The 25,919-nt window shown below is 43.7% G+C and overlaps 1 protein-coding gene across 1 annotated transcript in view; it reads right to left on the bottom strand.

Moving 5' to 3' along the window:
- The window catches only part of LOC124805402 (dipeptidase 1-like), a 224,904-nt gene extending 223,601 nt beyond the window's left edge, over positions 1–1,303 (bottom strand). Inside the window, exon 1 of the mRNA XM_047265964.1 lies at positions 1,182–1,303. Coding sequence (XP_047121920.1) covers positions 1,182–1,303 — 122 coding nt within the window. The remainder of the gene's footprint in view (positions 1–1,181) is intronic.
- Positions 1,304–25,919: the final 24,616 nt, after the last annotated feature.

The raw sequence follows: 25,919 nt of genomic DNA, 5'->3' as shown, positions 1-25,919 counted from the left end.
TACACAAACAGCAGTTGACCGGCGTTGCCTGGTGAAACGTTGTTGTGATGCCTCGTGTAAGGAGGAGAAATGCGTACCATCACGTTTCCGACTTTGATAAAGGTCGCATTGTAGCCTATCGCGACTGCGGTTTGTCGTATCGCGACATTCCTGCTCGCGTTGGTCAAGATCCAATGACTGTTAGCAGAATATGGAATCGGTGGGTTCAGGAGGGTAATACGGAACGCCGTGCTGGATCCCAACGGCCTCGCATCACTAGCAGTCGAGATGACAGGCATCTTACCCGCATGGCTGTAACGGATCGTACAGCCAGGTCTCGATCTCTGAGTCTACAGATGGGGACGTTTGCAAGACAACAACCACCTGCACGAACAGTTCGACGACGTTTGCAGCAGCATGGACTATCAGCTCGGAGACCATGGCTGCGGTTACCCTTGACGCTGCATCACAGACAGGAGCGCCTGCGATAGTGCACTCTACGACGAACTTGGGTGCACGAAGGGCAAAACGTCATTTTTTCGGATGAATCCAGGTTCTGTTTACAGCATCATGATGATCGCATCCGTGTTTGGCGACATCGCGGTGAACGCACATTGGAAGCGTCTATTCGTCATCGCCATACTGGCGTATCACCCGTCGAGATGGTATATGGTGCCACTGGTTAAACGTCTCTGTCACCTCTTGTCCGCATTGACGGCAATTTGAACAATGGACGTTACATTTCAGATGTGTTACGACCCGTGGCTCTACCCTTCATTCGATCCCTGCGATACCGTACATTTCAGCAGGATAATGCACCACCGCATGTTGCAGGTCCTGTACGGGCCTTTCTAGATACAGAAAATGTTCGACTGCCGCCCTGTACCTATGCACCCAAGCTGCGTGAAAATGTAATCACATGTCAGTTCTAGTATAATATGTTTGTCCAATGAATACCTGTTTACCATCTGCATTTCTTCTTGGTGTTCCAATTTTAATTGCCAGTTGTGTACATATAAAAAAAACAGTGGTTTGTGTAGCAGGCGGATCTGAAATGCTGTCTGCAAACGCTGCTACTGCAGTAGCTTACAAACCGTTTGACGACTAACGCGACTAAGGTGTACGAGTGGCGTGGCCTTTAAGAGCTTGCTGCTGCTGCCCTGGAGAGGGGCCTAGCGCGCAGCCGCTGGAAGCGTCCTCACCCGTCGACGAGCGGAGCGTCGGCCAGCAGACGTCGCACGGCGTCGAGGCGGGCGTCGGGTCGCGCGGCCAGCAGGCAGGCTGGCGCCAGCCACAGCGCCACACACGCGCCAGCGCTGCGCATCCTCTGGCGCCAGCGGCCACTCCTGCACACCACACACCAGTCATCGTCGCGTCGAGACTAAACTACGTGTTCAATAGCATCTCTACGGACAGAAACTACATCGAAGGGGCATTCTGCATTTAACAGTTGACTGTGCCACTATGGCTGCAGTGCATTAGGACTTTGCTTTTATGAGACAGATCTGATGATGGTCATTAAAGACCGAAACCGGTAATCTGTTAAACAGAAAAGTTTGTGACCATAGACGTAAATTAAAGGAAACTTATTACATATACGGGTCACTGTGTTTTTTCGCGACGATGTCGCAGCTTGTGAAATTTCACACACCAACAACTACGTTCCGGTTTTCTCAGTACAGCAAGGCAGACTCGGGCTCGATCCGAGTCGTCCGCTTTAGCTACTGACGTAGTAAACATGCGACTATAGCGTCATATCAATGGCGAAATTTTCAAACACCAGAGTTTGTTACACTAGGAAAAAATTAGTTCGAACTACAACATTTATGATCAATCACATATTAATTAAACAATTACGGAATGAAAGCGAATCGAGTACCTTAAAAACAAGGACATCGTGACAAACAGTATCCATTCAAAAATATTTGTCGTAGATGAATGGTAGTAAGCATCTAAAAGCACATTTTACTCATAAAGCTTAGAGGAAGACTGCGACGCACAGTTTCGATAATACGTATTTTACAGAAGCAAATCGAAAAGAGTTTAGCAAGAAGCACAGTACATCCTTTCGGGAAAGAAAGTGAGTAGATTATTGCACGAGGGTTGTCCAGAAAGTAATGCACCGCATTTTTTTCTTCAACAGTTCTTTATTGAACATAATGAGAATTACACACATGAAAGAATGGTGTTTTATCTACACACCCTATTTTTCCAATCAATCTCCATCCCGAATGAGATTTTCACTCTGCAGCGGAGTGTGCGCTGATATGAACTTCCTGGAAGATTAGACCTACGTGACGGACCGAGACTCGAACTCGGGACCTTTGCCTTTCGCAGGCAAGTGCTCTACCAACTGAGCTACCAAAGCATGACTCACGCCCCATTCTGAAAACAGCCCCCAGGCTGTGGCTAAGCCATGTCTCCGCAATATCCTTTCTTTCAGGAGTGATAGTTCTCCAAGGTTCACAGGAGAGCTTCTGTAAAGTTTGGAAGGTAGGAGACGAGGTACTGGCAGAAGTAAAACTGTGAGGAAGGGGCGTGAGTCGTGCTTGGGTAGCTCAGTTGGTAGAGCACTTGCCCGCGAAAGGCAAAGATCCCGAGTTAGAGTCTCGGTCCAGCACACAGTTTTAATCTGCCAGGAAGCTTCATATCAGCGCACACTCCGCTGCAGAGTGAAAATCTCATTCTGGAAACATGCTCCAGGCTGTGGCTAAGCCATGTCTCCGCAATATCCTTTCTTTCAGGAGAGCTAGTTCTGCAAGGTTCGCAGGAGAACTTCTGTTAAGTTTGGAAGGCAGGAGACGAGATACTGGCAGAAGTAAAGCCGTGTGGAGGGGGCGTGAGTCAAGCTTGGGTAGCTCAGTTGGCAGAGCTCTTGCCCGCGAAAGGCAAAGGTCCCGAGTTCGAGTCTCGGTCCGGCACACAGTTTTAATTTGCCAGGAAGTTTCAATCTCCATCCCGTTCCACGGCCTTCCTCCAGCGCCAAACAAGGGCGTGTATGGCCGGTCTGTACCTGTCCGTGTCCTGGTGGCGAAGCCAGTGCTTCACTGTGTGAATCACCTCCCCATCATCCTCGTCTCCCACGAATGGCGTCTGCCCTCGCGAATGACAACATAAGCTCGATCCAACATGACAGGTTTGACAGCTGTGGATGGTCTCCTCGGCCGCTGCAAATCGTGGAGCTCCGCCGAACCGCCTTCTGATGACCTCACTCTCCGTGCCCCGCGACTAGCTGTACTTCTGTCGACAGCAGATACTCCATAGAGTATCCACAAGCGTTTGTGAATATTCCACACAGTTTCTCTCTCTGCAGTGAGAAATTCAATGATGGCACATTTCTTGGACCGTTCATCATCTACAGACGCCACTTTGATACTGTCCTACAGCTACGCTATCTGTCGGAAGTGACAGAAACTTGGCGCACTCACTCAGAAGACTTGACGTTTCGCATTCGTAGCATTGTTTTCGGCTGAAAAAAAAAATGCCGTGCATTACTTTCTGGACAACCTCCGTAATAACAGCTGTAGTAGTAACCACAATAAATGGTACCAACGAAAAATATTTGTCGTAAATAAATGGTAGGAAAGAACTTAACTCCGTCCAAACAGGCCTCGGAAGGTCCAAAAGTACCAAAAGCGACAGCCGTGTCATTCTCATGGATTTTGAGTGACATGTCATCTGCACACCGCTCTACCGGCAGTTGTCAGTTTTCGTGACCAGAGGAGCTACTTTTCAGTCCTCAGTTGGCTTCACAAGAGATGACTGCACGCGGGTTGCCAACAGCGCACGGCAGACCAGGACGGTCACCCATCCAAGTGCTAGCTATGTCCGACAGCAGTTAACCAATAAATGATAGCTAGTGTTCGGTGTTGTTCGGTAATGGCGGGAAGTGGAGGTGGAGGAAGATAGGGTTTACTGTCCCGTCGACATCGAGGTCATTAGAGACGGAGCAAAATTTCGAATTGTGTCAAGGGTGAGGAAGGAAATAGGCCGTGTCCATTGAAAGGAACCGTCCCGGTATTCACCTGGAGCGATTTGGGGAAATCACAGGAAACCTAAATCAGGGTGGCCGGACGTGGGTTTGAACCGTCGTCCTACCGAATGCGAGTCCGGTGTGGTAACGATTGCGGCATCACCCTCGGTAATTGGTTATGTTGAAAAATACACTTTAGTTATGCAGCTCAAATGGAGGCTACGATACGAGTTATTTAACAGTAGTAAATGGAAACGGCTCTAAAAAGAGAACTATTCATCGAAATGAAACGAACGACATATCGTAAAAAAGGCGCTTTATCTTTAGTGGGGAAACGATAAATTATACTAATTAAAAAAATATGTCGTAAAGAAAAGAAGACTCATAAATCGAGTAAATATTATTTCCTCCAAAATAGTAGAGGCAATATTTTGCTTCTCATACGTATCAGAGATTAAAAATAAAATTTCTCCCGTAACCAATACGACAGAAAATAGTACTATAAAAAACACGCAATTCAAAATGCGCAGCGAAGAGTGAAATAACAGCAGCCATTATTATTACGTTGTTGTTCAAAGTCGACGGTAAGCACGCAAATTGCAGTTGACCCGCTGACCTTTACTACCTCCATAATGATGTAGGGGCCCGCGCGGACAAGCGCTTAGGCGCAGCAGAAATGGGAACTTTGGGCTACGAGCGAAGCAACAGATGTATTTACGACCGCTATCTCCGTAGTCTGTTCACGGTTCTGTAAACCTTCGTAACGGTAATGTACAAAAATAGATTTCTTAGGTATGTGTGAGAAGTGTTAATGCCATTAGAGCATTGTTCGTGATACAAGTTCATTAATGAATTTGATTAAAAGCATAAGATATTTTTCCATCGGTGACAAGGCCAATGTAGTTGAAAGGATGAAATTGTGCCCAATCGAAACAGAGGTTTTGGGATTAGACAGAGCAACCTTCGAAAAACGAATGCCTCGAAAAGGAAACTAAATCCGGATTTGTAAAGCAGCTTCCCCTGAAAACTATTAACGTGGGCCTGTACAAAGGAGACTGCTCACAAAGCATATGTGCGTCCCATTTTAGAATACTGCTCAAGCGTATGGGACCCACACTAAGTACTCGTATTACCAATAGGGGTATTGAACATATGTAAATATGGGAAGCGCGAATAGGCATGGGTTTGTTCGACTAGATGAAGAGCGTAACGAAAATGCCTGACAAGGGATGTCGATTATCGAGCGAATACCTACTCACAATGTTTCAAGAAACAATACTGAGCGAAGAATCAAGAGATATTCTTTAGCTTTCTACCTATCGCTCCGCTGGGAGTTGCGAACACAGGATTTAATAATTTGCGCAACCTCAAGGTCATTAAATCAGTCATTACTCCTGCGGTCCGTACGAAAGTGAAATGAAAGGCAACAGTAATATGTGATACAATGTGAAGTACCCACGGCATGTACTTCACAGGGATTTGCGAGATATGGATTGACACGTAGAGGGCGCTGTAATAAGGGGTCATTATGAAGTCCATGAGTCATTCGAAAACATCGGTACAGGTGAATGGCCAAATGATTCAATATTTGAAAGACACGCCCTGAAAGAATTTTTTTTTTACAATGTTTATAAACGTTATATGCGTCCACACTTCGCGCACGGCACACATCTAATAGGTAGTCCAATTCTTCCCATCCCCTACGTAGCATATCAACAGTGACGCTAAGAACAGCTGCTGCGATACATTGTAGCAAGTGTTCGAGATACTGCGGTGGAGATGTGATGCAAACACTATCCTTAAAAGGACCCCAGAAGAAAAGATCGGAAGGCATAAAGCCCGGCGATCATAGTGGTGTGGCGTTACCTCCTGTCTCGAAAGGAGTAATTTGCTGTGCTGCCCTGCATGATAGAATAACGGTGACATGGTGGCAACCCACGCTGGAGGTAAATACACTACTGGCAATTAAAATTGCTACACCACGAAGATGACGTGCTACAGACTCCAAATTTAACCTACAAGAAGAAGATGCTGTGATATGTAAATGATTAGCTTTTCAGAGCATTCACACAAGGTTGGCGCCGGTGGCAACTCCTACAACGTGCTTACATTAAAGTTTCCAACCGATTTCTCATACACAAACAGCACTTGACCGGCGTTGCCTGGTGAAACGTTGTTGTGATACGTCGTGTACGGAGGAGAAATGCGTACCATCACGTTTCCGACTTTGATAAAGGTCGGATTGTACCCTATCGCGACATTGCTGCTCGCGTTGGTCAAGATCCAATGACTGTTAGCAGAATATGGAATCGGTGGGTTCAGGAGGGTAATACGGAACGCCGTGCTGGATCCCAACGGAGTCGTATCACTAGCAGTCGAGATGACAAGCATCTTACACGCATGGCTGTAACGGAGAGTACAGCCACGTCTCGATTCCTGAGTCTACAGATGGGGACGTTTGCAAGACAACAACCATCTGCACAAACATTTCGACGACCTTTGCAGCAACGTGGACTATCAGCTCGGAGACAATTGCTGCGGTTACCCTTGACGCTGTATCACAGACAGGAGCGCCTGCGATGGTGTCCTTAACGACGAACCTTGGTGAACAAATGGCAAAACTTCATTTTTTGGATGAATTCAGGTTCTGTTTACAGCATCGTAATGGTCGCATCCGTGTTTGGCGACATCGCGGTGAACGCACATTAGAAGCGTGTATTCGTCATCGCCGTACTGGCCTATCACCCGTCGTGATGGTATGGGTTGCCATTGGTTAAACGTCTCGGTCACCTCTTGTTCGCATTGATGGCACTTTGAACAGTGAACGTTACATTTCAGATGTGTTACGACCCGTGGCTGTACCCTTCATTTGATCCCTGCGAAACCGTACATTTCAGCAGGATAATGCACCACCGCATGTTGCAGGTCCTGTACGGGCCTTTCTATATACAGAAAATGTTCGACTGCTGCCCTGGCCAGCACATTCTCCAGATCTCTCACCAATGGGAAACGCCAGGTCAATGGTGGCCGAGCAACTGGCTCGTCACAATACGCCAGTCACTACTCTTGATGAACTGTGTTATCGTGTTGAAGCTGCATGGGCAGCTGTACCTGTACACGCCATCCAAGCTCTGTTTCACTCAATGCCCAGGCGTATCAAGTCCGTTATTACGGCCAGAGTTGGTTGTTCTGGGTACTGATTTCTCAGGATCTATGTATTGTGTGAAAATGTAATCACATGTCAGTTCTAGTATAATATGAATGAATACCCGTTTATCATCTGCATTTCTTCTTGGTGTAGCAATTTTAATGGCCAGTAGTGTAATTTCTGCGTAGCTAGCACAATGCAGTGGAGTTCGTAGATCTTTCGATGATTTTAACTAAAAGTTTACCTTCTTATGATTTCCCCCCCCCCCCCCTCCTCCCCCCTTTCTGCAACTTTTCTTAAAAGTTTGCGTTGTACCAGGACAGTGAGCAGGCTGACAGGCGCCATTGCTCGTAAGCTGTAACCGATCATATCCCCATAATGCACACCATAAATGGTTACATATAGCAGGAAAATGATCGGCTAAAAGATTTTAGTGAGATTCTGCCCCTTAACTGACAAGCAGTTAACGAAAGAACACGAACAGAGTGCAGTCACTTGCCTCCGAACAATCCGCCAACAACCTCGCCAGTTTTTCCTCTGAATCACATGTAAAATACACGATAAATCAAGTAAAGGGTGAGGATGGAAAATGGTAAATCTGATAAAGTAACGAATTCTACAAATTATATTGATGTGAGCAACATTTAATCAGCAAAGTGTACAGGGTTTCTCACTTACCTCTGCTCAGTTTGAGCACCCACGAACAAGAGGCAAGATAGTAAGACGATCACAAATGAATAGGTCTCATCTATTTCAGTCGCTTTAGATTCACAACCTATACAGCTTCCGGAAGTATCGATGCATAAAAATATTTTTCGTTCTGTAGTGAATATAGTCTTGCGTTACGCTACATCGGAGAACTACCAACAAGGGAGTGGCAACCCCACGGGCACCTCTGATATGCGGGCAGTCTATATGGCCCCTGCACGCCTTAGCGTCTCGAGCTCTCGCAGCGGAGTCACCAAGCGGCGGTACCAGCGCTGGCAGAGACCACCGCTTCCGAGACACCTATCCGTGTTCGCACAGCACGTGACAAGAAAATAGTACCACGAATATTCCGCCGCCGGCAGGCGGGTGCACGGACTACACGATCCAGTTTTTCCGGCTTCGAGATCCTCTCCGAGCGGATGCTACTCTCCTCATCGTCTCATGACGTTCTCGAAGTCCGTCGTAGAACAAACACCACTCTTCTCAAATTCCATCGTTGTTTCAGCTGTAGACTTAGGATGCATTAAGGATAGACTTTTCTGTGCCTGTGCTGGAGCCAATCAGGATGACATTCTCGGAACTCGTATTATTTCCCTGAAAGTGTAATTTTCTACGAAGCCCCTACTGGTGTTACTACAGGTTAAAAACAGTCAAGCGACTTTCAAATAGCAGTTGCGTCAAGATTCTGTACCGGTACCTTGTGAGATGCTGTGTTTTGTGTGTTTTGTTCTTAGCGTCGAAGCAGGCCTATTTTTGTTGTCAATAAACTTGTTGAAGCTTGGTCACTGTCTTCCCAGTGTCCCCGTGGGGAATTCTGCAAATAATTTATCTTTCTCTCATTTCGTATCACACATCATCAGTTAGCTGAGAAGTAACTAGACAGAGAAAGAGAGAAAATAATAAGCAACTTTAAGATTTTGAACATGGCTGCGTTTGAGCAACTGTGCATGCAAGAGCTTCAATGGACTGGGAATAACAGCCAATCAGGTGCAAAATACGGGTTTATTAAACCTCGACCATCGTTTCGACAGTTTCAATACTTCTTCAGAAGATATTGTACGTAGAATCTTGTTATCTACATCCAATGTGAGGGTCATTGACTCTGTGTAGTACAGGTACATGCCATCCGTTTAATCACCATTTAAAATACAGGATTTGAAAGCAGTAGCTCTCTACTGCGGAGTTTTATAAGTCATACATTTGACATTGGATCCACGATATGGCGTGCATACGATAAGTAAAAAACGTGGAATTTGATCCTGCAGAGCGTAAGTGTAGCAAGTACAGATGTAGTGACATCCGCAGTACCCCCAGTGGCCACTCAGCGCGACCGGCCTGTCCAGCGACGTAGTGACATCGTATTCGTGTTCTCTTATGCACCAAAAGTTTGTAAGTGTGCAGGGGCGTCATCTTGTTGAAAGACGAAATCCCTGGCGTCAGTATCAAATTGTGCTTGAGCCACAGTTACACGAGGGTTGCCCAGAAAGTATGCATCGCATTTTTTTTCTCGACCGAAAACAATGTAACGAATGCGAAACGTTACGTATGTATTATCTGAACTCTCCCGAGTGAGCGCGCCAAATTTCCGTCATCTCCGACAGATAGCGTAGCTGCAGGACAGTTTTGCAAAGTCTTTGGAGCATCTGCTGCCGACAGAAGTACAGTTACTGGCTGGGCACGGAGGGTGAGGTCATCAGAAGGCTGAGCTCCACGATTTGCGGAGGTCGGGGAGAACATCCACCGCTTTCACACCTAATAGCCCTGACCTAGCCCCCCTCTGACTTCCACTTGTTTGGGTCATTACACGATGCCATTCGTGGAAGACATTTTGAGGACTATGAGGAGGTGATTGACACACTGAAGCACTGGCTCCGCCGCCAGAACAAGTATTGGTACCGACAGGGCAATCACCCCCTTGTTTCGCGCTGGGAGAAGGTCATAGAACGGGATGGAGAATACATGGAAAATAGGATGTGTAGATAAAACACCATTCTTTCGTGTATATTGTTCTCATTATGTTCAATAAAGAATTGTTGAAGGAAAGAAATACGGTGCATTACTTTCTGGGCAACCCTCGTAGCACGAGGCGATAGGTAATACCTTCGACAGCTCTTTCAGTGTAGAAAATGGGTATAGACTGTCTTCTCGGATACGATACAAAACATGTTAACAATCTCGAAATACCGGACGTGTTTAAAAGTTGTATGTGGATTCTCCGTCCCCCATGTGCGTATTTTTTTTTTTTTTTTTTTTTTTTTTGCGGTTCACCTTTCCCTAAAGATGAAAAGCCGCTTCGTCACTGAAGAGTTGGTTCTGCGTACAGTTGTGAAGGACATTCCACACTGTAGACTGAGGGACATTCAGTTTTGCAGTAAATCGATAGCAGAGGTTGACAATAGCGCTTCAGTTGTAAATTTATTTTATTATAACACGACCGGTTTCGGGCTCTCATAAGCCCATCCTCAGGTGCCGTAACTGTGCTGTGGGCCCCGAGAGCCGTGATGGACGTGTAGTAGGCGCGGTGTGCTTGGTGCGCTACCTGTAGCACACCGTTCCTGGTACACGTCCGCCGCGGCGCTCTGGGACCACAGCACAGTTGCGACACCTGAGAATGGGCTTGTGAGAGCCCGAAACCGGTCGTGTTATAATAAAAGAAATTTACAACTGAAGAGGTATTTTGAACTTCTAGTATAATGCTCAGTTGCGGATGTTCGTCCAACAGGACTGTTTGTGCTAAATCGATAGGTGGACTTTGTAGGATGTTGCAACATCACGTTCGCTGTCTGACCTGATGCGCTCTCACGGCACTAACTTTTTGCGCCGCACTGACAACCATTCTTATACAAATTCATGTTCAGCTTCACTATACTGCTGTAAACTGCTGCAGTCTTGCGAAATTTTCCCACGGAAAGCTCTTTGCACACTCACTTCCGACTGATGATGAACAAATTCCAGAACACGTAATGCTTTCTCTGGCTGGCTGGCGGCCGTTTTCAGCAACTGCACTAACAGCTGGAGGCGGTTTTCCAATCTAACTTGTCTACATCACCTACAAAAGAACTTAAAACTTTGAGTATCTGTCTTTCCCGTGCTGTATCCTTTGCTAAATTATGTTTAACCATTTATGAAAATTTCAAGGACTTTATTATTACCATGTATAAGGGTGCTGCTGGAACCACAATGGTTTCATCGCCAGCCCCCCCCCCCCCCCCCCTACAAAACGCCCTTGCCCAGTTCTTCCGAACTGAGAACTATCTTACTGGGTTTGACGTTGGCTGCCCATACTGCGTAACCGGGTTCACATGAAAAAAAAATCTCTACCATCATAGAGGGTTTCAGTTCCAGATTTCTAGCTTTGCCGGGTAGCACTTAACGACTACCAAGGGCCGACACGACAGTCGGACTTTTTTAGCATTTTACATGTGTCGTACATGAAGATCAGAACTCAAAATTTTTTTCCTAAAGCAATCCGATGAAATTCAAAAATCTCAAGTGAATCGACTTTGAAGTTTTCCGATCACGTTAGATATGGTAAAATGAGGCAGAATTTCTGTTCGGCAAGCAGTGTGGCCCTGTGGTAGAGTGCTTGTTCGCTGAGGGGGAGGGGGGGGGGGGAGCTCCATTTAAGGTCTACGAGACTGGTAATCGCTAGATCGAGTCTCGTTGTGATCATAATGTTTTTCGTTTTTTTCCGTTCAGTTCAACTACCTATTTCATCAAATCTATGCTAATTAACACATCAAATTATAGTTTGAAACAAGACACGTCTTCTTATTTCTAACTGTTATTATTGTTGTGGTTTTCAGTCCTGAGACTGGCTTGATGCAGCTCTCCATGCTACTCTATCCTGCGCAAGCCTCTTCATTTCCCAGTACCTACTGCAACATACATCCTTCTGAATCTGTTTAGTGTATCCATCTCTTGGTCTCCCTCTACGATTTTTACCCTCCACGCTGCCCTCCAATACGAAATTGGTGACCCCTTGATGCCTCAGAATATTCCCTACCAACCGATTCCTTCTTCTAGTCAAGTTGTGCCACAAATTTCTCTTCTCCCCAATCCTATTCAATACCTCCTCATTAGTTATGTGATCTACCCATCTAATCTTCATCATTCTTCTGTAGCACCACATTTCGAAAGCTTCTATTCTCTTCTTGTACAAACTATTTATCGTCCATGTTTCACTTCCATACATGGCTATACTCCATACAAACACTTTCAGAAATGACTTCCTGACACTTAAATCTATACTCGATGTTAACAAATTCCTCTTCTTCAGAAACGCTTTTCCTTGCCATTGACAGTCTACCTTTTATATCCTCTCTACTTCGACCATCATCAGTTATTTTGCTCCCCAAATAGCAAAACTCCTTTACTACTTTAAGTGTCCCATTTCGTAATCTAATTCCCGCAGCATCATCCGACTTAATTCGACTACATTCCATTATCCTCGTTTTGCTTTTGTTGATGTTCATCTTATATCCTCCTTTCAAGACACTATCCATTCCGTTCAACTGCTCTTCTAAGTCCTTTGCTGTCTCTGACAGTATTACAATGCCATCGGCAAACCTCAAAGATTTTATTTCTTCTCCATGGATTTTAGTACCTACTCCGAATTCTTCTTTTGTTTCCTTTATTGCTTGCTCAATATACAGATTGAATAACATCGGGGAGGGGCTACAACCCTGTCTCACTCCCTTCCCAACCACTGCTTCCCCTTCATGTCTCTCGACTCTTATAACTGCCATCTGGTTTCTGTACAAATTGTAAATAGCTTTTCGCTCCCTGTATTTCACCCCTGCCACCTTCAGAAATTGAAAGAGTGTATTCCAGTCAACATTGTCAAAAGCTTGCTCTAAGTCTACAAATGCTAGAAAGGTAGGTTTGCCTTTCCTTAATCTAGCTTCTAAGATAAGTCGTAGGGTCAGTATTGCCTCACGTGTTCCAACATTTCTACGGAATCCAAACTGATCTTCCCCGAGGTCGACTTCTACTAGTATTTCCATTCGCCTGTACAGAATTCGCGTTAGTATTTTGCAGCTGTGGCTTATTAAATTGATTGTTCGGTAATTTTCACATCTGTCAACACTTGCTTTCTTTGGGATTGGAATTATTACATTCTTCTTGAAGTCTGAGGGTATTTCGCCTGTCTCATACATCTTGCTCTAACTATACTGACGAAAAAGAATCACAACACCAAGAAGGAGTTGTACGACATAAACGGAAGTTGGTAGGCGTGTTTCTACATCTCAAAGGTTATGTCTATTCAGATTTCGCGCCAATCGCGAGAGAGTGGCGCTAATACCGCCGCTATGAGGATGCAAGTCAGGTTCCCTTTAAACACATCCCCTAACCGTCGTGAGCGTTAGTTACCTTTGAGATCGGAGGTGTTGAGACGATGTTAGTCAAGAATCTTTTCTGGGTGACAAAAACGCCATTATTGTGCGAGGTAGTATAATAGGGCTACGAGAAGATGGTTGTCCCTTCTGTGATAATGCAGAAATATCTGGCAAGATTGCAGCCACTGCACGTAATTGCTGGCAGCGATGATTACAAGAATGTACAGTCGCAGGATGTCCGGGTTGCGGGACCCCGCGTGGCTCTACCGTGAGGGAAGACCATCGCGTGCGGTGTATGGCTCTGGCTCATTGTACGTCTGTATGATCAGCATCGGGCGCCTCAGTGACATAACGAACTGTCACAAACTGGTTGTTTCAAGGACAGCTCCGATCAGACACCCTTTAGTCTGCAGTCCACTGACCCCAAATCTACATCTACATCTACATTCCGCAAGTCACCTGACGGTGTGTGGCGGAGGGTACCTTCAGTACCTCTATCGGTTCTCCCTTCTATTCCAGTCTTGTATTGTTCGTGGAGAGAAAGATTGTCGGTATGCCTCTGTGTGGGCTCTAATCTCTCTGATTTTATCCTCATGGTCTCTTCGCGAGATATGCGTAGGAGGGAGCAATATACTGCTTGACTCCTCAGTGAAGGTATGTTCTCGAAACTTCAACAAAAGCCCGTACCGAGCTACTGAGCGTCTCTCCTGCAGAGTCTTCCAGTGGAGTTTATCTATCATCTCCGTAACGCTTTCGCGATTACTAAATAATCCTGTATCGAAGCGCGCTGCTCTCCGTTGGATCTTCTCTATCTCTTCTAGCAACCCTATCTGGTACGGATCCCACACTGGTGAGCAATATTCAAGCAGTGGACGAACGACTGTACTGTAACCTACTACCTTTGTTTTCGGATTGCATTTCCTTAGGATTCTTCCAATGAATCTCAGTTTGGCATCTCCTTTACCGACGATCAACTTTATATGATCATTCCATTTTAAATCACTCCTAATGTCTACTTCCAGATAATTTATGGAATTAACTGCTTCCAGTTCTTGACCTGCTACATTGTAGCTAAATGATAATGGATCTTTCTTTCTTTGTATTCGCAGCACATTGCACTTGTCTGCATTGAGATTCAATTGTCATTCCCTGCACCAATTCGCATGTATATTGTGAATAGCCACGGTCCTACGACATTCCCCTGCGGCGCACCTGAAATCACTCTTACATCGGAAGACTTCTCTCCATTGAGAATGACATGCTGCGTTCTGTTATCTAGGAACTCTTCAATCCAATCACACAATTAGTCTGATAGTCCACATGCTCTTACTTTATTCATTAAACGACTGTGGAGAACTTTACCGAACGCCTTGCGGAAGTCAGGAAACACGACATCTACCTGGGAACCCGTGTCTATGGCCCTCTGAGTCTCGTGGACGAATAGCACGAGCTGGGTTTCACACGATCGTCTTTTTCGAAACCCATGCTGATTCCTACAGAGTAGATTTCTAGTCTCCAGAAAAGTCATCATACTCCAACATAATACGTGTTCCAAAATTCTACAACTGATCGACGTTAGAGATATGGGTCTATAGTTCTGCACATCTGTTCGACGTCCCTTCTTGAAAACGTGGATGACCTGTGCCCTTTTCCAATCCTTTGGAAGGCTACGCTCTTCTAGAGACCTACGGTACAGTGCTGCAAGAAGGGTGGCAAGTTCCTTCGCGTACTCTGTGTAAAATCGAACTGGTAACCCATCAGGTCCAGCGGCCTTTCCTCTTTTGAGCGATTTTAATTGTTTCTCTATCCCTCTGTCGTCTATTTCGATATCTACCATTTTTTCATCTGTCATTTGCGACTTCAGTGGTGCCAAACGAGAGAAGAATGAAGGAATTTTGTGTTTTATGATGCAAGCTGGTTCTGTCTCGGTGCCAGTGATCGCCATGTGTTGGTTAGTAGACCAGTTGAAGGCCTGCAACCAACCTGGCTGCGTGCTAGGCACACTGGACTTCCACCTGGAGTTTCGGGTGTGATTTCGTATCACAGCAGGAGCACTCTTGTCGTTTTTCCATGCACCATGACTGCAAATCTGTGCGTCAGTGTGGTGGTCGACCTGTCGTGCTGCCATCAGCATTCCAGAGGGTGTTTGCCAATAGGATAACACTCGCTCACATACCGCTTTGTCACCCATCATGCTCTACAGCACTGGTTCCCAACCTTTTTGTAACCATTACCCATGAAAGATATCGGATGATATCCAATACCCCGAACGGCGTTTCGGACATAACTAAACACTAGATTGAAAATAATTAACACTTGCCTGTGGAAATGACAAGTAGTTTTCAACTCTTAGTTAATTTTTAAACAAGAAATACTGTTATTTCGGTTATTCGCTTTTATTTTCATTGGCACCGTAGTGGAAGGTACAGATTTACACCTGTATGCTGCGAATGGGAAATGTGCTCTTAAGAGTTCTTCCAATAATAATAGCTACTAATCACCGATCCAATAATAACAGCTGGTAATCACCGAACTTCCGCTGAGGTAATATCTGTTCCGTTTCAAGGAAATCTGTTTGTAGTGTGTTGCCTTTACGAGGCACAACAAATAGTGCTTTCGCACGAGCTCTATTGTCTGAAAACATTCCGTCAGTCAGAGTTTGATCTTAGAACCCAGATATTTAGTTGCCACTTTTCTACATCAGAAAAATAGTTCTTATTAGAATGTATTAATGACAGCTACCACTGCATGGACAGCAAAAGAAACAAACAAGTTGAAATGCTCTAGAGGCTTCTGACTCTGTAGTGAGTCCTGGCCCTTTAACATGAAAATATTTTAAACTTTGAGGATTACTCCGGGACGCATGGGGAGATGCACGTTGTATAATACTGGGAAAGACAAGAAAGCAAATAATCGAGTTAGGAAAGAGACTAGAATCGGAATTGTGATAGAGACAGAAAAAGGTGGAGGTGGAGTAGACAGCAGCCAGGAAGGTCGATGTTACATAGCAAAAGGCAATTCTCGTACGGGTTCCAAGAAATAACCGAAGACTGAGAAAAGCTAACGGAAGGTAGGTAGGTAGGTGGCAATAGAAAATAATCAGGAGCCGCAAGGATTCGTACCGCTCAAAGTCGTAGTGCACAGAAATATCTAGAGGAGACTTTGATCCAGCAGTATATCTCAAGTGACAGATAATGATGCTATGTTAAGTATTACAATGTACCACAATAGTGATTAGTTTCCAAAAAATCTTTTTGAGTGGTCATTACATCATTAATGAATCCATTTTTGTTTTACCCCTCAGAAAGTTTCATCTTACCCCTTAGGCCGGGAACCACTGTTCTACAGTGTGTCGGCATGTTGCCTTGGCCTGCTTGATCGCCACATTCTGCCTCCAATCGAGCACATATGGGACAGCTCCAGCGTCATCCACAAACAACATTAAACGTCCTTGTACTGGCTGGCCAAGTGCTACAGACTTTGAACACCATCTCACAAACTGACATTCGGCACCTGCACTACACACTACATGCACGTTTGCATGCTTTCATCCAACTTTCTGGCGGTTACACCGGTTACTATTGTACGAGCACTTCACATTTGCAATAGTTTATCTCGCACTTATATTAACCTGTGATCTTGCAATATTAATCACTTAAATATGTCACCTATAAATATGTATTCATTACTCTATATTAATTATGTGTTGGTGTTGCAATGTTTCTCCATCAGTGTATATTGCACACGAAAATCCAATTATATTGCAAACAAAAATTCTTAATTACCGATCTGTTATAAGAGATTGTTAATCAAGACCGAATATTTAAAAAAATACAAATTATATTTTTCTTATTTTCTGTGTTTTACGCTTTACATAAATACTCACAGAAAACGTACCTTTGTTTAAAAATTTAATTCCACCTGAAATCGAATGCCCCCCTCCCCTCCCCCCTCCCCCTCCAGCGTAGCAAGCAAGCAGTCCACCACACAGCCGCACTGTTTTCCAAGAAAAAACAATTATCCTTATTTTAGCTTATTAATCATTGTCGGAGAATTTCAAAGTCGATTTTCTCGAGAATTTATGAGAGTTGCTTCGAACTGCTTTGCAAGGGCTATATTTGAGTTCTGAACTCCACGTAGTCCTACCATAAATATAAAAATTACAAAAATGCTACTGCCTAGTGGTCCTCTTTGTAAGCCACGGTGCCATGACAAGTTACGATGCCTTAAAGTAATAATCAGTTATGAACTTTTCGAAATGCAAAAGTAAATAACGACTATAAAGTCGGCAGGTTCTCATGTTCAGGGGAATACGATGCGCACCCTTTACTTACCACTGTACTTCGCGCTGCTTTGTAACGTAGCTGGCCGCGACAACACAGTGGTACGACCACGCAACCATTAGATAACACTCGAAGAACGCCCGACTGCGTGTAGACGATCCAGGAAGCTGCCAGCCTAATGACGCCCAGCTGCGTAGAAGTCACGGGCGCAGGACGAGCGCTGCTTGCTCCTCTTCGCTACACGCATTCAGCGCTCTAATTCTCTTACAAAACCGTCCCAAAGTGAATGGGGTAACAAATCTAACAGAAGTGTTGTGTAAAGTGCTCCTGGAAACAGTTTCCTACCTCAAAATACTTAGCAGGCAACCTTGATCTAGATTGACAATAACGCAGTATAGTGTTCCTTTATATTTTGTTATGATACGTTGCTGTCCGACAGCTAACTACTTCCCTGTATGTGTAGTCTGATGTGAGATTTTTAAAACATACGTCTCTTTTCTGTGTGGTATGACTACCTAAATTTGAGAGTATATCATTAAAGGAATGTAAAAATGAAGAACTTATTCGAATTTCGATGTAACAACTGCAGCTTACGGTATACATTAAATTATTTCGCTTAACACATCAATCTCACTAGCAACTGATTAGCTGCTCATCCGATACTCGTTAAGTTTATGCCATTACTAGGTAATTATATCCCAGTATACTGACAAGGGAAGTAGAGAAGGCGAGAAAAGACATGAAGAGTAGGAAAGCTACAGGGGATGACGACATACCAGTGTATTTGCTTAAAGAATTCGGGAATGAAAGTCTGTAAGTTCTGACACAACTCATAAACAAAATCTATGAAACTGGAGAATGGCCTGAAGTCTTTTTGGACGTCACAATTGTTACTCTTGAGAAGAAAAAGCAAGCCAAGAAGTGTAGTGATTATAGAACAATTAGTCTGATATCGCATGTGGCAAAGATCATTGCAAGAATACTAAATAGTAGATTGGAAAACAAAATTGAAGAAGTGATGGGAGAAGACCAGTTTGGCTTCAGGAAAGGAAAATGGACCAGAGACGCCATTGGCTTGATGAGGATATTGTCAGAGAGAGTTTTGGCCGTTAACGAAGAAGTTTGCGCTTGTTTTATATACTGGCAGAAGGCCTTCGACGGAGTCAGTTGGAATATATTGATGAACATCCTTAAGGAAGTAGGAATCAACTGGAGAGATCGGAGACTTATTAGAAACTTGTACCTGGGACAAAGGGTAAAGGTACGACTGAACTACGGAGAAACGAAGAGTGTGGAAATAGGAAGGGGAGTGAGACAAAGATGTTGTCTGTCGCCAAGTCTCTTCAACCTGTATGGAGAAATGCTGGCGAGAGAAGCGCTGAAAGGATGCGGAAACTTCAAAGTAGGAGGACGTCTCATCAACACCATAAAGTATGCAGGCGACCTGGTAGTGCTCGCCAAAAATCAGAGACAGCTGCAACATATGATGAACAATTTGGTGGAAACGGGAGGAGAATACGGCATGGAAATCAACAATGAAAAATCAAAAGTGACGCGCATATCAAAACGAGAGAGAGACTTGAAAATAACTGTCGACAATCGGGAACTGGAAAATGTGAATCAGTTCAAGTACCTGGGAAGTTTTCTCACAAAGGATGTCCACTGCACCAACGAAATCCGAGCAAGAATCGCCATGGCAAAAGCAGCTTTCAGCAAGGACTCTGCTGACCAGCAAGTTGAGTTTGGCATCGAGGAAAACACTGATAAAGTGCTATATTTGGAGCATTGCACTGTATGGAGCAGAGACATGGACCATGAGAAAGAAGGGGAAAAAATACTTAGAGAGCTTTGAAATGTGGTGGTGGAGGAGAATGGAAAAGATAAAGTGGACAGATCGCATAAAAATGACGATGTACGGCGAAGAGTGGGAGAGAAAAGAAGTATTCTGCGTGCAATTCTTCAGAGAAAGGCCAACTGGACATGTACTTAGACACGAGGGACTCATACATGATGTCATCGAAGGGAAACTCAGAGGAAACGCAGGACGAGGAAGAAGAAGAATTCAACATCTGGACGACACGAAAGATGGAAGGAGATACAACAGACTGAAGGAAGAAGCTGAAGACGGGGAACAGTCGAATCAGAAATTCTCCGTATGAAGACATGGACCTGCCACTAGGCAGCATACTAAATAATAAAAATAATAATAGGTAATTAAGTTCACAGAGATTAAGAGCACTGATAAAGATAATTTGAGGCAAAACAGCGTTCAGCGGCTAAGAAATGAATTCATGTTTTTGTCACGTAGCAGAAATTTATTTATTAGAGCACGAAATTTTTATTCAATTTGGACTTACACTTTATATCAGAATGAAACGATACCTTCGATAACAGATAGATTGTTTCGCTTGCATTTAGCTGGGAAAAATGTGTTTGCAATTACGGCATCTTTGGTCAAAGCCTGTCGTTAGAAGAGCTCGAAAATAAACAGCTACCAATGCAGTCCAATTTGGTTAATTGTTTACAGTGTCTTGGCATCAGTAAATTAATGTATTCATACATACACCGTCATCATACGGGCAGTAGATTTCCAGTTAACTGTTCAAGATTAAGGTATACCATAATGCAATTGATTACAGATCTTGGTGAGAATGATACACGTTTAGCGTGGTTTTTAATTTACTGAATTAATTAAAATGTGCACTTCTGAACAGAAACATTCGTTAAATATTAATAGGTGCGGCAGCTGCAAAGAATGTGAATGAATACTTATCACAACCATTTTTTTGTGTCTCATTCGTAACCTTTATTTGAGACATTATCATTTCTCGTATTTTTATTTCGTCTCCCGATCGTCTCTGAACAGCTTAGCCTGTATTCAACAGTTACGATTATGCCTGCATGCTATTTGAGAGTATTTAAATAAAAATGGAATCAAATTTGAAATTAGCTGAAATTCCAAGAAATAACTCACGTTAGTTAACAATCCCCGAGCCGCTCCAACAGCCCATTAAACCAGAAAAGGTCAGTGACTGAAAGGGTTTGGCATGCCTTCTTTTCGGCGCCTACCACGACCAATCACATGAAGTGATTTTGTTTATCTTTCTATGAGTACACCTCAGTACTGCCCAGGTTTTCGACGACTATAGTTTTTAGCTAGTGTTGCACCGTATTTCATTTGTAATGTTTGCGTGTATACATACCATCGTTTATGTAGGTGAGTTTCCTGAAGTTTGTTGTAAATATGGTTTCTTGTAACGAAGGAAAAACAGTCTTGAAACGGAGCTAGGATGAAAAGACGGCTATGTGAAATTATAAACATATTACGCTTTTATTTTGAAACGGCAATAGAGCCATACATTCATTCATTTACATAGAGCATGTGGTTATCATCTTCATACAATATTCTTATTATGCACTTCTCCAGTATAAGTACCAAGCTTCGTTGATCAAGAATATCGTGCAGCAGGATAGAGAAACAATGCCACGAAATGAAGTATACGAAAAATGGCAGAAGCTCTGAATATTTCTGGAGTAAGATCGAAGACAGTAACAAATGTCAAAGAGGCTACATGTGGTGTCACCGCCAGACACCACAATTGCTAGGTGGTAGCCTTTAAATCGGCCGCGGTCCGGTAGTATACGTCGGACCAGCGTGTCGCCACTATCAGTGATTGCAGACCGGACGGCGCCACACGGCAGGTCTAGAGAGACTTCCTAGCACTCGCCCCAGTTGTATAACCGACTTTGCTAGCGATGGTTCACTGACAAAATACGCCCTCATTTGCCGAGACGATAGTTAGCATAGCCTTCAGCTACGTCATTTGCTACGACCTAGCAAGGCGCCATTACCAGTTATTATTGATACTGTGAATAATGTACCGTCCAGAGCGACGTTCACCATTAACGGATTAAAGTATTCCACCATCTACGTCTGTTTTTCTAAACTCTAATTTCCTTGTCCTGTTCCAGACCTCACGCCAGCCTGCGTGAGCTAAAACGCGTGCCTTTCGGCCTCCTTCTAGTAACACGGTGTTGGCTCTCCTGCCAACCCACAACACTACATATTCAGCTAGAAGCTCTGTTTTCAAGGCGCCCGGAAAAAAGAAAGAAATTGTACCACGTGACAGACGTTTACAGGTGTGATAAAAACGCAGTTTGGCATCGTTTGTTCTTCTTGTCATGTTTCTCATATGTTCCTTTCTTTGCCGATTCTCTAACGGTCCTTTTAATTCCATGTAGGCTTTCACGGCCGGCGTCTTCATCAGTAAACACTTCCGGGCTAAGTTGCCGTGGTCGATCTGTAGAACGTCTTCTCCCTGACGTTTCGTTCTCAACTACGGAGAACATCTTCCGAGGTGAGTCAACGACTGGCTGCTAGGAGCTGGGGCCGCCGCTTATATGGATATCGTAGGGGGCGCCACCGCACGTCACGTGGCGTCGATGTGCAGCTATCTCTGGCTATCATCTGTTCTCTCGATTGCAGGCAATCGATTGTCACGTGATTGATGCAACGTCGACCGCCATATCTTATCCAATTTTAATCCTTCTTCTTTACGATTAAAATTGTATTGATGTTTGTGGATTTCAATTGCCTCTCTATACATACGTGTATAATAGTGCGACGTCCTCGCTAGCACGCTTGTTTCGCCAAATTTTATTTCCTGATCTCCATCCTTAAAAACATGTTCCGCTACTGCCGATTTGTGAATATGTCCCAAACGACAGTTTCTTTTGTGCTCCGTCAATCGTGTATTGATGCTTCTTTTTGTAGTTCCTATGCAAACCCTGCCACAACTACACGGAATTTTATATACCCGTGGGGTGGCTAGGGGGTGACGAGCATCTTTTCATTCCTTATCAGTCCACCTACTTTTGAGTATGATTATACAGCATCACATCAGTTTTCTTCCTTTCCGATTTTTCCTCAGTCCGTGATTCATAACATACAATGCTGTGCTCCAAACGTACATTTCTTCCTCAAATCGAAGCCAATGTTGACACCGTCAATTGTTATTTTGCTTCCAAGGTACCAGAATTCCTCCCCTTCGTCTGTTTAGTAGTCCTCAATTCTGATATTTAATTTATTCCTTATCTGACTTATGCCACTTCTCATTGCTTTCGTCTTCCTTCGGTTTACTCTCAATCCATATTCTGTAAGCATTAGACCGTCCATTCCATTCAACGCGTCTTGTAATTCTTCTTCACTTTCATTGAGAAAAGCAATGCCATTAGCGTGTTTTATCATTGATAGCTTTTCACCCCGAATTTTAATCCCACACCCCAGTTTCTTTTAGTTCTGTCATTGATTCTTTCATGCATAGATTGAACAGTAGAGGCGAATTTTAATCCCTGTCACATGACCATTTTTAATCCGACGACTCCGTCGTTGGTCTTCCGTTACCATTTTTCCATTTTTTCCTCTCGGTTCTTGTACACATTGTGTAACGCCCGTCTTTCCATACAGCTCTCTCTTACTTTTCTCGGAATTTCGAACATCTTGTAGTACCTTACATTGTTCAACTATTTTCTAAATCAACGATTCCTATGAACAGGTCTTGATTTGTCTTCAGCTTTGCTTCCATTATCAAGCGCATCGCCAGGACTGCCTTCTCGTGCCTTTACCTTTCCTGAAGCTAAATTAATCGTCACCTGACAGTTTTCAAATTTTTTCCATTCTGCTTTATATCATTTTTGTTAGCAGCTTACACGCTCGAGCTGTTAAGCTGATTACGCTGAAATTCTCTCATTTGATCGCCTCTTGCTATCATCGGGTTTGTGTGGAAGATGTTTTCCGAAAGTCTGACGGTATATCTCCAGTCTTACAGATTATGCACGCCAACTTGAATAGTTGCTTGGCTGACGCTTCTCTCTATAATTTTAGAAGTTACGGAGGGGTGTTATGCATGCGAGGCATGTTATCTACCCCTTCTGTCTTATTTCATCGCAAGTATGGCATAGTTCCCTTGAATTCTTACTAATACTGGACCATGTACGTCTTCCAAACCACTACAACTTTTCCTTCTATAACACTATCACACGGTCCCTATTCCTCGTAAGGTCCTTCGGTGCGTTCCTTGCACCTTGTTGAGGCTGTTGCTTTTAATTTCACCTAAGATTGTTTTGACCGTTCTACAAGCTGAATTAGACCTTCCAATGTCCATTTCGTTTTGATTTGTTGACATTTTTCCCTGCAGCCGTTTCCACTCAGCTTCCCCGCACCTTCTGTTTATTTATTTCCTACCTAAATCATATTTCTGTGTTCCCCTCTTTTCTTGAATATTTCTATACGTCTTTTTTTACAGACAAATTGAAGTATTTCTCCTGTTACCCAAGGTTTCGTAGCAACTACCTTTCTTTTATCTATGTCTATCGTACAACTCCTCCGATTGGCCCTTTTAGAGACGTCCATTCCCCTTCAACTGAACTGCGTATTATGGTATTGATTAACTCAGTATCTACAGCATAAGAGAACATCAAACGTATTTCATCAGTTCTCGGTACTTCAGTATACCACTACTTTCTAGATTGATTATTCTTGACGAGTCTCTTAAACTTTACACTGTACCATTCAAAGATACAGTATCGACAGCAATAGATAGATTCATACCGCTTAAGTTAATAAGAGACGGGACTGATCCACCATGGTACACAAAACACGTCAGAATACTATTGCAGAAGCAATGAAAAAAGCATGCCAAATTCAGAGGAACGCAAAATCCACAAAATCCAAGTTTCAAGGCAGCTCGAAATTTAGTGCGGACGTCAATGCGAGATGCTTTTAATAGTTTCCACGATGAAACATTGTCTCAAAATATGATAGAAAACCCAAAGAGATTCTGGTCTTATGTAAAGTACACAAGTGGCAAAAAACAGTCAATACCGTCACTGCACGATAACGAAGGAAATGTTACCGATGATGGTGCCACTAAAGCTTAGTTCCTAAACACGGTTTTCCGTGAGTCCTTCACGAAAGAAGACGAAGTAAATATTCCAGAATTCGAAACCAGAACAGCTGTTGGCGTGATTGACATAAAAGAAGATATCTTAGGTGTTGCGAAACAACTCAAATCACTTAAGAAAAGCAAGCATACCAGTCAGGTTCCTTTCAGAGTATGCAGGCACAATAGCGCCTTTCTTAGTAATCATATGCAACCGCTCACTTGACGATACGTCTGTTCCTAAAGACTGGGAAGTAGCACAGGTCACACCAATAATCAAGAAAGGAAATAGGAGTAACCCATTGAATTACAGACCCATAACACTGACCTCGGTTTGCAGTAGGACTTAGGAGCATAGACTGTACTCGAACGTTATGAATCACCTTTATTAATACATAACCAACACGGATTCAGAGAGCATCGTTCTTGTTCTTTATTCCCATGAAGTAATGAGTGCTGTCGACAAGGGAACGCAGATCGATTGCATGGATTTGCAGAAGGCTTTTGATACAGTTCCTCACAAGCGACTATTAATCAAATTGCGTGCATATGGGGTATCGCCTCAATTGTGTGACTGGATTCGTGATTTCTTCTCAGAGAGGTCACAGTTCGTAGTGATAGACGGTAAATCATCGAGCAGAACAGATCTGGCGTTCTGCAAGGTAGTGAGTGTCATGGGCCCTCTGCTGTGCCTGATTTACATAAACGATCTAGGTGATAATCTGAGCAGCCCCATTAGATTTTTTGCAGATGATGCTATAATTTACCGTCTAGTAAAATCATCAAACGATCAATTCCAATTACAAAATGAGCTAGAGAGAATTTCTGTATGGTGCGAAAAGTGGCAATTGGCACTAAACAAAGAAAAGTGCGTGGTAATCCTAATGGGTACTAAAAGAAATCCGATAAATTTTGGGTATACGATAAATCGCACAAATCTAAGGGCGGTCAATTCGACTAAATACCTAGGTATAACAATTATGAGGAACTTAAATTGAAAACGCTACATAGATAATATTGTGGGGAAGGCGAAACAAAGACTGCGCTTTGTTGGCAGAACTCTTAGAAGATGCGACAAATCCACTAAAGAGGCAGCCTACATAACACTTGTCCGTCCTCTGCTGGAATACTGCTGTGGGATCCTTACCAGGTAGGATTGACGGAGAACATCGAAAGAGCGCAAAGAAGGGCAGCTCGTTAAGTGTTATCACTTAATATGGGTGAGAGTGTCACTTATATGATACGCGAAATAGGGGTGGCAGTCACTGAAACAAAGGCGGTTTTCTTTGCGACGGGATCTATTTACGAAATTTAAATTGCCAACTTTCTCTTCCTAAAGCGAAAATATTTTGTTAACACCCACCTCCGTAGGGAGAAATGATCATCATAATAAAGTAAGAGAAATCAGAGCTAGAAAGGTAGGATTTAGGTGTTTCTTTTTCTCACGCGCTATTCGCGAGTGGAATGGTAGAGAAGTAGTATGAAAATGGTTCTACGAACCCTCTGCCAGGCACTTAAGTGTGAATTGCAGAGTAACCATGTAGATGT

This window comes from Schistocerca piceifrons, chromosome 7 (assembly GCF_021461385.2).
Source record: "Schistocerca piceifrons isolate TAMUIC-IGC-003096 chromosome 7, iqSchPice1.1, whole genome shotgun sequence".
NCBI classification, from domain to species: Eukaryota; Metazoa; Arthropoda; class Insecta; order Orthoptera; family Acrididae; genus Schistocerca; species Schistocerca piceifrons.
The sequence above is the reverse complement of the archived record's forward strand: the minus strand, read 5'-3'. Positions and strand labels throughout refer to the sequence as shown.